This window comes from Arachis duranensis, chromosome 1 (genome assembly GCF_000817695.3).
Source record: "Arachis duranensis cultivar V14167 chromosome 1, aradu.V14167.gnm2.J7QH, whole genome shotgun sequence".
Taxonomy (NCBI): Eukaryota; Viridiplantae; Streptophyta; class Magnoliopsida; order Fabales; family Fabaceae; genus Arachis; species Arachis duranensis.
The window spans coordinates 94732986-94745654 of NC_029772.3; the positions used below are offsets into that span (position 1 = coordinate 94732986).

Below are 12669 nucleotides of genomic sequence, written 5' to 3' on the forward strand. Positions count from 1 at the left end.
TGTAGAGGATGAGAAGAGTGACGCGTGGCCGTAAACGGCTCGTCAATCGGAGCTCCGTAGCTCAAGTTATGGTGGTTTGAAGATCAAAGAGAGTTAGGTTTTCTCTCTTCTCTCCTCTCTTCACTATTTCAGCGCCCCAACCCTTCTTTTTAGGGTAAAATGAGCTGAAATGCTCATAACTAGTGTTTATATATGTTGGGTCTTGGGCCCACTTAGGCCCGGTTCACTTATTTTTGTCCGTTGGCCAAATTTTGTGCCAAAACCTTTAAGATTAGCGCTCCAAATCGCACTTCAAATATTTCTACCTCCCCTAATTATAATTCCTCATTTCTTAATCTTATTTACTCATAATCAATATTCTCAACTGCAGTACCAGACAGGTCTCAGCCAGTGCTGCCGGTCAAAATTCCACTGCGCGCTTTTACGCAGAAAACTATGTCTTCCGACTCGGAAAAATTCACTGAATCCAAATATTATATTTAAATCATCAAATTCCAATTGCCAAATATTCCAATCATATTCGCTCCTACTTAACTCATTATTTAATTAATTTCGGTTAGACCGGGTATTACATTGGGCTCATTCGGTAGTGGTAGTGATTGCTAATTCATAGTAGGGTAAATCGAATTGGGGACTTTGCTTTGCATTCTCTTTGGTGTATCATTGAATTGACTCTGAGCTGGACCAAAATCCATGTCATTGACACCCATTTTTAAGATAATATTTGCGGCATTACACTTTTTTGGTGGATCCAAAATGTTCTAGAAGTTTAATTCTGTTGTCCATTGAATAGAATCATGTATATTGCATTATCTGGTTTGCATATATTGGGAGCTGCAGCATTCTTTGGCTATAGCTAGTCTGCCGGTTTGTGGCAGTCAAAGCCTCTATTTGCAGTTCTCTGTTATCCAATTCTCTTATGCTACAGTTACATTAGGTTAACCTTTAACCTTTAGTCACCTCTTTCACAATCAACAAACACCGTTTTGCACAATGGATTGCCATCCTTTGTGTTAACACTTTCCTCGTTCCCTTGTATTTCAGACCTTTTGGCTCAGCCTAGTGTGCTCCGTGCATCACCCGAGATTGTTATAATGTGAAGCATTTTCTTTTTTATTCCATCATAGAAATGAAAAAAGAAAAATTCGCTATCCTTCATTCATTCGTTAGTGGATTTGTTGTGTTCTTTGTCACGTTGATCTATTCAAATATTATGTTTGTTACATGTTAGACTATTGCTATTTATTATTATGAACCAAAGTTTGAAGTCATGCTTGCCTGCGTCTATCACCTCTGTTTGATTACTGGTGATTGTCTTTAACCTATGGTTATTTGTATTTTGAATGATGAATATGCCTTATGTTACCACTAATTTTTTAGTGCCGAGAATATGTTAAAATTAAAGGTAGTTGCAAGTATTGATAAACCCCATTTGTACGGTTTATCTTGTATTGATTTTAAGGGGATTTTATGACCTTTTACCCACATTTATTCAATAAAATAGCATAGTTTGGTGATTGTCTCCTAATTTGTGCTTAGATGTGAAAACATGCTTTCTAGACCTTAAATTAGCTAAATTTAATTCACCTTTGATTCCACTAGATGCCTTGATATGTTTGTTAGTGATTTCAGATTGAAAAGACTAGGAATAGATCAAAGGAGTAAAGAGGAAAGCATGCAAAGTGGAGAAATCATGAAAAGTCAAAGAAGTTGAACTTGCCCATGGACGCGCGCGCGCACCTGGCGCTTGCGCGCACCTGCGAATCACCCCATGGATGCGTACGCGTAATGTGCGCGTACGCGTCGGTGCTGGTTTATGATTTTTTAATGAAAACGTGACCAACGAATTCTCAAGGGTTGTGGGGCCCAATTTCAACCAACTTTGGCGCCAAAGATGCTATTTAAAGCCAAGGATTGAAGAGCAAAGGGAGATTAGTTCATTTTCACTCATTAGGAGTAGTTCTAGAAGTTAGTTTCTAGAGAGAGAAGCTCTCACTTCTCTCTAGGATTAGGATTAGGATTAGGTTTAGTTCTTAGATCTAGATTTTAATTCATCTTTTTCTACTTCTATCTCTCAATTCTTTGTTGCTACATTCATCTTCTTCTATTCTTTTGTTGTAATTTCCTTTATGTTGTTCTTATATTTTGTTGTAGATCTAGTATTGTTCCTTCTACATTCTTCCAATTCAACAAGAGGTAATTCATAATAAATGTGTCTTCTTTGCTTTTCTATTGTTGATCTCTTGTTTTTGTAATTGTAGATTCCTTTAATTCTTGCATTTAATAATGTTTACTTCTATTGCACTTTATGTGTTTGTTGAAATGTCTCTTTTAGATATAGTATAGATTTTGCTCCTCTTGGCCTAGGTAGAGTAATTAGTGACACTTGAGTTATCTAATTCCTTTGTTGATTGGTAATTGGAGAGATTGCTAATTGGTTTGGAGTGCACTAAAGCTAGTCTTTCCTTGGGAGTTGGCTAGGACTTGTGGCTCAAGTCAATTCATCCACTTGACTTTCCTTTATTTAGTAAGGGTTAACTAAGTGGTAGCAATGAACAATTCTCATCACAATTGAGAAGGATAACTAGGATAGGACTTCTAATTTTCATACCTTGCCAAGAGCCTTTTATAGTTGTTAGTTTATTTTCATTGCCATTTACTTTCATGCCTCTTATCAAAACCCCAAAACAACTCAAACCAATAACAAGACACTTTATTGTAATTCCTAGGGAGAACGACTCGAGGTTTAAATACTTCGGTTATTAATTTTAGGGGTTTGTACTAGTGACAAACAATCTTTTGTATGAAAGGATTTTTGATTGGTTTGGAAACTATACTTGCAACAAGAATTCATTTATGAAATTCTATACCGTCAAAAATCTAATCATCAAGTATCCATCACCTTTGGTGTGGCATGTAATATTATTATTACTGAAAGTCAATATCTTTACGTAATTATGTATGAAATGATGCAAGTCTAATCCAAAATTTACTAATCAGAAAACATGGGTTCCACAAACTTCTTTTTCCTCAGATTATGGTTAGTGTATGATGCGATTTTTTGTTGAAATCCTATTAGGAAAAGAAATGTTTACTTTTTGATCCCTCTCTCTAGCTTTGATGGAATTATAACTTAATCTGTTAAAACTTTACAACTGTTGGAGTTTCAGGTATTTTGGTTTCATTTGAATCATGCTTAATTGTAACTAGATGTCTTTCTAAATTAACTGATCCAATTCTATGCTTGCTGATTGCAGTAACATTTCCTCTTAAAATTTGTGTGCTGAGAACTAGTGAAGATTCTCTTGAAGTGCCTTCAAATCCCAAATAAGAGGACTAGTGACAAAGATCCTATTAAGACGAAGCATCAAGCTTAAAGAAGTAAGATTGTTGTGTCAAATAAGAGTGAGCCAAAACAGAATTTTCAGCTAATTGATTTTGCAGCACAGCTCAGAGACTGAGTAGGGAGTAAAAGCCTAGCCCAACTAATTCTCTTTTTTACCTTTTCAACTTTTAACCTTGCTCTCATTTTCATATTTATCACAACAAGCCTTTTTGACAAATTATTCAAACCAACAACTACTAACCACTTGAACAAATTATTCAAATACCAATTTAGGATACAGTATTCAGTAAGCAAATAACAAAACATTAAAAAACCACACAATTCGAACAGCAGCCCATGGTTTTGATGGATAATAATGAAAACTTGGTGCTGAATTCCATAGAATTGTCACTTCTAAATGCATATCTTATCAAAATTCATGCTGGAGCATTCATTTTATACAATAAGCACCAAAAGAAATTAATGGCATAGATCCAATAAATTACTATGGAAAGCCAGATTACAAGCTTACCACCTAAGGCGTCCTTCTATGACCACCTAACACCTTTACGCAACTTCCAGTTTCACAATCAATTATCTTTACTGTGTGGTCACCCCTGTACATGGCAAAGAAACAAATTCAATCACCACATAAATCTTAAATTCAATTTGGTCAAACTTTAATTTAAACAGTCTTAATTTTTTTTAGAGCAGCAATTGATATAAATTTCAACAGAGTCATAAAGGTACAATTGATATATACAAAACAACACTTAAACACCAAACTTCAATTATAAATTAGATACTCAAATCATAAAAGCACTTCAAATATTGCTACATACACAGCTCCTTTTAAGTGCAGTTCTTAGGCATTAACAGCATTGCTCATGAGCTTTTCAAAAATTTTCTGTGAATAAAATTTTGTCATTCCCAAATAGATTAAATCCACGACATAATTAAGTTAGAGTAGAACACCTATTTGATACCTAAAAGATTAAAACCCTTATAAATTAGCTCCGAAAGATATTATATTCTCATATGCTATCTGAATTATCAATATACTAACAACTTATCATGAGGCGACCAATCAATAGTTGCATACACATAGTTATCACCTACTTCAACTTTTGCTTGAGTTTCATTAGCCAAAAGTGAAGAGAACTCAAGAAGCACAGAGAGAACTCAAGAAGGAACATCGCAAGATGGATTTTCATTATTAGATCAAAATTCAAAATTACTAATACTAGCTTCTTTATTTGGATTATATCTAAAAATTCAAAACTACTGATTAATAAGGTCAAAGTAACTCAATTATATCTAAAACTCTTGTATCTTAATTCTTAATTGCTTTTGACACAATCAATCAAGTAATAGTACCATATTGGTTATATTAAAACAATGATTATTTTCTTGATGGAACCTAATGAAAAAAAGTAGTGAGGTAATAATGTGCATGAAAAAAGTAGAGAAGTGAAAGAAATTGATACCCATCCCTGGTGCACAGAGAGTAACGTCATTATTCTGCTTTATGTACCTCTGCATTAGTAAGAAAATTAAAATTCCACGGAACTAAAACTAAAATTAACAATCAAGTAGTGGCACAATTACAAAATTAACAATCGTAGGGAGTGGACCAAAATCAAAATTCGATGGAACCAAAACCAAAATCAAGAAGAGAAAAACCCTAAATTCGGTAATTTGATAATAACGCATCACAAGAAATGAACCGAAATAGAATTTTCATGAAATTACTAAGAAGAAATAAGCAATAAAGAGCATCAAGTCAATTATCAAAGTCTCATGAAAGATGAACTGTTAGAAAAAATAATTAACAGCCTGTTTGGACATCTTTAAATGATGGAATTAGAATTCAATTCCATCAAGAAATGAATTCCTAAAGAAATGGAATTCAATTCCATAATTTGGAACAACTAACTCATTTAATGAGATAGAATTGAATTCCATTGTTTGGAATGACTTATTGATCAATTACATTATTTCTCTAAGACATTTTTACTTCTCAATAAATATTAAGTATAATTTTATTTATCAATTAAATTAGATAATATAATTATATAAATCACTTATAAGTAAAATTGGTCTAACACAACTTCACCAATTAGATCCATCTCAACCATGAAATCATGATAGGTGGAATTTTTTTAAAAATGAGAAATTGAAATTATTTTTTAAAAAAAATCAACATCTCATAACTTTTTCATTTTTTTATAATTTTATTTGTGTGTGATTATGACACTCATTTGATATGATCATGTTTTTGTTAAAAAACAATAAAATTAAAAATAGATAATCCCATAAGCCATAAACATAACAAAGTTTAATTTAAAACAAAATACTCATAAAATATATCAATAAATCAACCTCACATGACCCTCATAGAAGTTTTGAGTTTCCATCACGCTAAACATAACATAAAAGTCTAAATAGTAGATATTTCATCATACTAAGTATAACATAAAAAAGGAACATTAGTTTAAATCTAAAAATATTGCCACAAATTTCTAAAACTCAAAATCCATTTTTTCCCTTAACATCTATTTTTTCCTTAAAGTAGGTATCACACTCATTTTTTCCTTCAACATCACTAAATTTTTCGGAATCCATATCACCACCTATTGTTATATCACAAGTAAAAAAAAAAAGTAGAAGTACAATTATTACAATAAATCTAAATTAAAATAATAAACAACAATTTATTAAACAAATACATTACATAAAATTGAATTATTTAACTTATTTCACAAATAACAAGAGTATATGGTATATGTAAATCTAACTAATACATAAACTTATGTTCAATTCAAAGCAACCAGAATAAACAAATATTCACACGTACACAAAATAATAAGAAATTAATGTTGTCTACGAATATAATCATTCCACATTTTTGCGGCTATAGTATCCCTCAAAATCTCTCCCCTTCGTTCATCTTCTCCTCTAGCAATGTTTTCACGACTTGCTCTATCTTCAGGTACATTATTCATTAGATCTCTATCAACTTGTGCAATAATTTCTTCATCAGGATCAAAATTCATTAAGAAATTATGCAAAATACAACAAGCTATGATGATTTTACTGACTGTGGCTACATTATATCTAGACATCTCTGACAGGATTGGAAATCTATTCTTCAAGACACCAAAAGCTCTTTCAATTGCATTGCGCAATGAAGAATGTCTTAAGTTAAACAACTCTTTTGGATTTTCAGGAGGATGTCGAGAATATTCCCTTAAATGATATCGAATACTTCGATATGGAGTGATGAACCCCGACCTCAACATATAACCAGCATCAGCTAGGTAAAATTTACCTAAAACAAATTGTAAAATACATATGTAAATATTATAAGCTTTTTAAAAACATAGAATAACAACAAATTTATATTTGGAAAAATGACAAAATACCTTGAGGAACATTTAGATTATCTTCATTATGAATTGCATTTTCTAAAATTCTTGAATCTAAAGCGGAGCCCTCCCACCCAGGTAAGACATAAGTAAATTTCAAATCAAATGTGCAAGCTGCCAATACATTCATGGTAGAAAAACCTTTTCTTCCTCTATACATTGACACATCTTCTTTAGGAACCTTAACTCGGATATGTGTTCCAACCAAAGCACCAATACAATTCTAAAGTTTCAACATAAATTAATAGTTACGACCATGTGTTAGTACAAAAATTTATTAAAAAGTTTACATTTATACAAAAAATATATCTTGAAGTAAGTAAGGATAAAATCTTCCTCCACTATTAAATATTTTGGACAGTTGAGCCGTTTACTTGAACTATAAATTGATCCTCTAAGGTTATTATAGCTCTAAGGACTTGGTGAAAATGTCGACTAAAAGTCTCAGTAGACCGACGAAAGAAAAAATCTTCTGCCCAAGTACTTGAATGACCACTTAAAATATGTAAAAACTTTGCCACTTGCTCTTCAACAATACTATATTGGTTATCTCTAAGAAGCCCTCGTTGACGAAGTATTGCAACTAATCTAGTGAAAGCATCATAACTCATACGTATTATAGAACATGAGTTATAATGTGTTTCTAATTGAGCAATCAATTCTCGATGTATTTGTTCTCTACTATGACGTTGAGATTGGGTGATTGATCTTTCAATACAAGACATTTGCCGAATCATATATTGCATACAAGCCAAATAGCCCGCAAAAGTAACTATGGCTAAAATTACATTTATTTCAGATTCTATCATATTAGATACCTACATAATATCAAAGTAATAAAGAAACGGTACGTTGATGATAATAAAGAAACGGAATGACATTGCATTGGATAGGAAAAGGATATATGTTTAAAGAAAGAAATTTAGTTTCCTTTTATACCCAAAAGAACCATCGCATGAAAGGGATGACATCACAATCACAAACCCATACAAAAGCCTTGAAAATTAATTAACAGTAAAAGGCTCAAAACAAAATAGCCATTCCATCCAAATTTATAATCCATGTGTCAAAATATCTTTCATCAAGAACAGTTCTTTAATTGAGTCCTATCCAATTTAGCATGGGAGCAACAAAATAATCTATAATGAAATAGCCTATAATTTACATAAAATAATACACCACACTATAACAATCACCAAACAGTAGCAACAAACCAATTATACATGAGAACCGCGGGCTAAAACTAAAATCATAAATTGTTGTGGGTATGAGCATGAAGAAGTGATCAGTCATCAAACAGATTGGAATCACGTGCTCAAAATAAAAACAAAGATTGAAGATTATGACCATCAGCAATAACAAGCCAAAAAATCATGATAATTTATGGAACTAGAAATCAAATTAGACATTTTATCAAACAGATTGTGCACATTAAACAAATACACAAATCTAGAGTATAGGTAACAAATTTTTGCCAAAGTAATCAACATTTCCCTACCTCTAATTCCAGCTCCTAGCAATTGACAGAGTGAAGAGTTTGCATTGCTCGAAGAGGAAGGCTTCACGGCACTGCAACAAAGAGCTTGCACCTTGTCAGAGAATGGTGAAAGTAGCGAACAACCCTGACGAACACGAACATGGCTTCACGATGTGCAGCTTCAATCCTCCAACAAATAAGCAAAATAGGGTTTAAGAAAGTGAAGATTTAGGTGAGAATTGATTTTGAAATTAGACCAAAGTAGGTCTGATTTGTAAATGGGGGTAAAATGAGAATTGGAATTCTTACCGGAATTCAACTTCATATTTTTTTTTCTATTCCAAAGCAAGGAATAGAATTCAATTCATCTATGATTTCAAATCAGATGCATTCCAAACAGGCTGTAAGAGTGAATACAAAATCAAAATCGAAAACATTATTGAGAGAAGATGTAATTAGAATAATTAGCATATAACAATCATTGAAGTAATTAGAACAAGAGGATGTGAATTTAGTTACAAATCTAAAAGTCAGAAGTTAGAACGCAAATTGAGAAACAGATCGAGGAGGCGAAGGAACATTACTGGATAAGGATAAGCTAACAGAGCAAAAGCTCGAGGAAGGAGGAGAAGCTCGGAGGAGCAAAAATAGCATTTTGCGCGGCAGCGGCGGCGGAAGCAGGTTGCGCGGTGGCGGCAGATTAGTCCTCGCGTCATCTGAGGCGTGTTGTGTTGGCGAGGATAAGCAAACGAGAAAAGAAAGAGGATGAGAGAATGACAGTGTTTGAAATTGGAAGAAAAACTCCAGCATTTCCCAACTTCTTCTGCTGTGAACAACTCTCCGGCATCATGATCTGTTGCTCAGATCAGATGCATCTATAGTAACGAACAGCTCTTCCGCAAGCCGTAAGGTACAAGGTCCATAACTTTCATTCTGCTAGGGTTCTCTGAATCTAAAATAAAAAAGAAAAAAAAGTTAAAAAAAATTGAGGGATCAAAATTTAATTAGTAATTTTTTCAAAAAAAAAGGGGAAATATTTTATAATTATTTTAATGATGGTTAATCATACTCCTAAAAAAAGTAGGAGTAAGAAATTTATGGCCATAATAATTTACTGATCAACGGTAAATTTTTAAATAAAATTTAGATTCACACAAATTAATTGTTAATCTACCAAATTGAGAGATACATTGAGAAATAAAAAATAAAAATCGTACGAATATAGCCCCTATTAGTTACCAAATATCATTGAAATGTATGTAATATTGTACTACTGCTTACAGAAGAAAAGGACAATTAAAATTAAGCTGTACAAGACTTTCTCTGCAGCAACTAGATATGGCAGCGAAACCAAAATTTTTTTGGCAGGATGCCAAGATATATAAAGAACATAGATAAAATATAGAATTTTTATAGCGTACAGATGTAAACCATATAGATGCAAGGATGTTGTGACAAGTGGAGATGTTGCTACACTTAGGAAGACAAGTTTCCAGAGGCTTCTGCAACTTGTTGGATGGGCTAATGGGAGAAGCCGTAGCTAAGTTGGAGAGCCAGCTACATTGCAAATACCGTTTAGTGTTTAGGGATGTGGTGGGCAACTAGGCTCCGTTATGTTTTTTTTTAGGTAAATAGCTAGTTGGCTCTATTATATCATGTTTTGGTCAATGTTGATGGGCTCATTTATATTCCTCCAACAACGTATATAGATTGGACTCTTTTATTGGATCAAACATGAGTAATCATAACATCATAGTTATAGGTTATAAACATAATTCATAATTGTATTTAAGTAGTTGGCAACGGAATGAACTACATAGTTAGAATAATGAAGATACTGTTAACAATTAAATTTATAAAGTTATTATATATTATATAATTTTATTTTTTTATTTAAAAAATAGAGTAAATAATTATCTTATATAAATAATTAAATTATTAAACTTAAAAACAAGTAACAATCCTTAAATTGAGAAGAATATTATTATTGCCAATCAATTTTTGATGAAATAAATTTTCAAATCTTTAAATATTTAAAATTTTTTTGTCACTTTTTAAAACTCTTTCTTCAAGGACGCTCCTCCAACCCCATGATGGATTATTTTCCGTGTCTGCTCTCAGAGCCTATTGAAGACTTTTAAGTTTTTGAAGTTTAATCCTCCTTGATGTTAGATTTACAAGTAATCTGTAAGCTTAACCAGGGAAGTTCTCTATTATTTATCTTTTATGACATTTTATTTAATATTAATATCATTTTTCGAAATGAATGATAATTATCATATAGATAATTATTCTTCAAAATGAATAATAATTAATTATGAACATAATTATTTTCCAAAACAAATAATAGTTAATCATATAAATAATCATTTTTCGGAATAAATGATAAATAATCATATAAATAATTTTTTTAAGGGAACATATGGTAAATGGGAATTTCTCAAGAAAAATTAAGTATCGTAAGACCATCTCCAGTTGGGAACTCATCTCAGTCCTTATTTATGGCCCACTTGTCATAAAAAGTGACTCCACATCAGATTTTGCGTCATAACCAATAAATAGGAACTCAATGAATCTCTCTCTTCTCCATTAGAAGGAACTAACTTTAATCCCTATTGTGGTTCCACCTAATTAATTAATTAAGTAATTAAAATTAATATAATTATTATTATTTTTTAATAATATTATTTAAATTTATAAAAAATAATTCAATATTATAAAATATTAAAATAAATAACTTAAATTTGATTAGTATTTTAAATTTTATAAATAAAAATAAATAATCCAACTAAAAATTATTTTATAATATATAAAAATTAAATTTATTTTTTATGTAAAATAAATTTAATTAATTATGATTTAATATAACAATATAAATAATATTTGATATTGATTTAACATAATTATTTATATTAATTATAATTTAATATAACTAATTATTAAATAATTAATATAAATAATTAATTAAATAGATATATAAGTATTTAATATATATTTAATATATTTTTTATTTTTTTTATTAACTTACCACATGGCATGATTTTATTGGTTGTTGCAAGTCCCTGCTTAGAGGGACTCTCAACCTTGATCTCCGTGAAGAGCTCTCTTTTCCTTTTCACTCCAATGGTAATTGAGTCCCCATATGTCAGAAGAGGAACTCTATTTCTTAGCATTGGAGTTGCTCTAATTGATCATTGCACTAGTAAAGACACAATTTTCTCTACTAAATAGAAGGATATATCTCATCCTTCCTAAAATAATACCTAGATATTCGTAGAATACACAATAAAATACGAATTCATCTAAGGTTAAAAAATCATGACAGGAAATTTATATTGAAATAAGTCAAAATTTAATTAAAAATATATTAATACTTTATCTATTTATTTTTATTTTATTTTAATTACTACTCCTAACAAAGTTGCTAATATTGCTAAGTATCATGTAACCCATCATGTATTCATCTCGCTCTTACTTGTGTTGGATTCATATCAACAATATGATCGACAGCTGGCTCGAAATTATCCATGCCACCAGCTATCTTGGGGATTATTATGTTTAACGAAAAATTTGTCCTCTTTGTGGCACAATCTGTATTCATGCTTTTCATCTGGGTGCAAACCAATTTTGTTCTCAATAAAAGTTTGACTAGACATCGTCTTCTAAGTATTTCTAGAACTACTGCCATAGATCAGGCTCATCCCGCACTCAGGGTTGTGTAGTTCAGACGGTGATATACCATGGTCACAAGTGGAATATATTCTCAAAAGGTTTGACATAAGGAAATCAATGTGCAGTGATAAAAGCTTATTATGCAAAATTTGACACATTTATGCATGTGACCAACAAGTGTGAACTCTTTCACATTTTTTACTCCTAAAGGAAAGTATAAAATAAAATGCTTCAATTCAGTATCATGAATATTAATAAGTATTAACAACAAACCAATCCTTCTTACAAGATGAATATGTATGCGCCCAAAAATAAAAATAAATAAATTTGATGTACCTTTCGAAAACAACAGAAATGTTCCTAAATAAAGAAGCATTGAGATCAGGATCTTCATTAACCAAAGGGGCATTATCAATCTCTTTCTTTGCATACATAAGGGCCTCATGAGGTGGCAACAATTGTATGTATCTCTTGAGAAATATATATGCATCAACTTATTGATGACTTTATAGAAAAGGTGGTAAGTTCAAGGTCTCACCAATTTCTACCTGCTTATAAAAAGGAACACCAAGAGGGGTGAAAATCATGTATTTTTGTTGCATAAGTAAGCTTTTCTTCCCTTTTACTCATAGAGATTGAACTATTCAGGCGGGTTTCTGCTCTCTCTGACTCAAATGCAATTGATTGGACTACTTCATTTGACAAATTAAGTAAAATAACAGAGCAAGGAAGGTTGAGGCGAACCTGCTGAAGTATTGCCTCTTTGG

At 31.5% G+C, this 12669-nt stretch overlaps 1 protein-coding gene across 1 annotated transcript; it reads right to left on the reverse strand.

Moving 5' to 3' along the window:
• Positions 1–6198: 6198 nt before the first annotated feature.
• LOC107463704 (uncharacterized) lies at positions 6199–6883 on the reverse strand. Its single transcript, XM_016082562.1, has 2 exons — positions 6751–6883; positions 6199–6656 (listed from the first exon to the last, which is right to left on the reverse strand). The coding sequence occupies exons 1-2, from the start codon at positions 6881–6883 to the stop codon at positions 6199–6201; spliced, it is 591 nt and encodes a 196-aa protein (XP_015938048.1).
• Between the last annotated feature and the right edge of the window lie 5786 nt (positions 6884–12669).

Excerpts from the sequence above, each read along its gene's own strand:
- LOC107463704 (XM_016082562.1), bottom strand. The coding sequence starts at position 6,883 with ATGAATGTATTGGCAGCTTGCACATTTGATTTGAAATTTACTTATGTC. Across the intron at positions 6,657-6,750 it reads TAATCTAAATGTTCCTCAAG|GTAAATTTTACCTAGCTGAT; the intron begins GTATTTTGTCAT and ends AATTTGTTTTAG.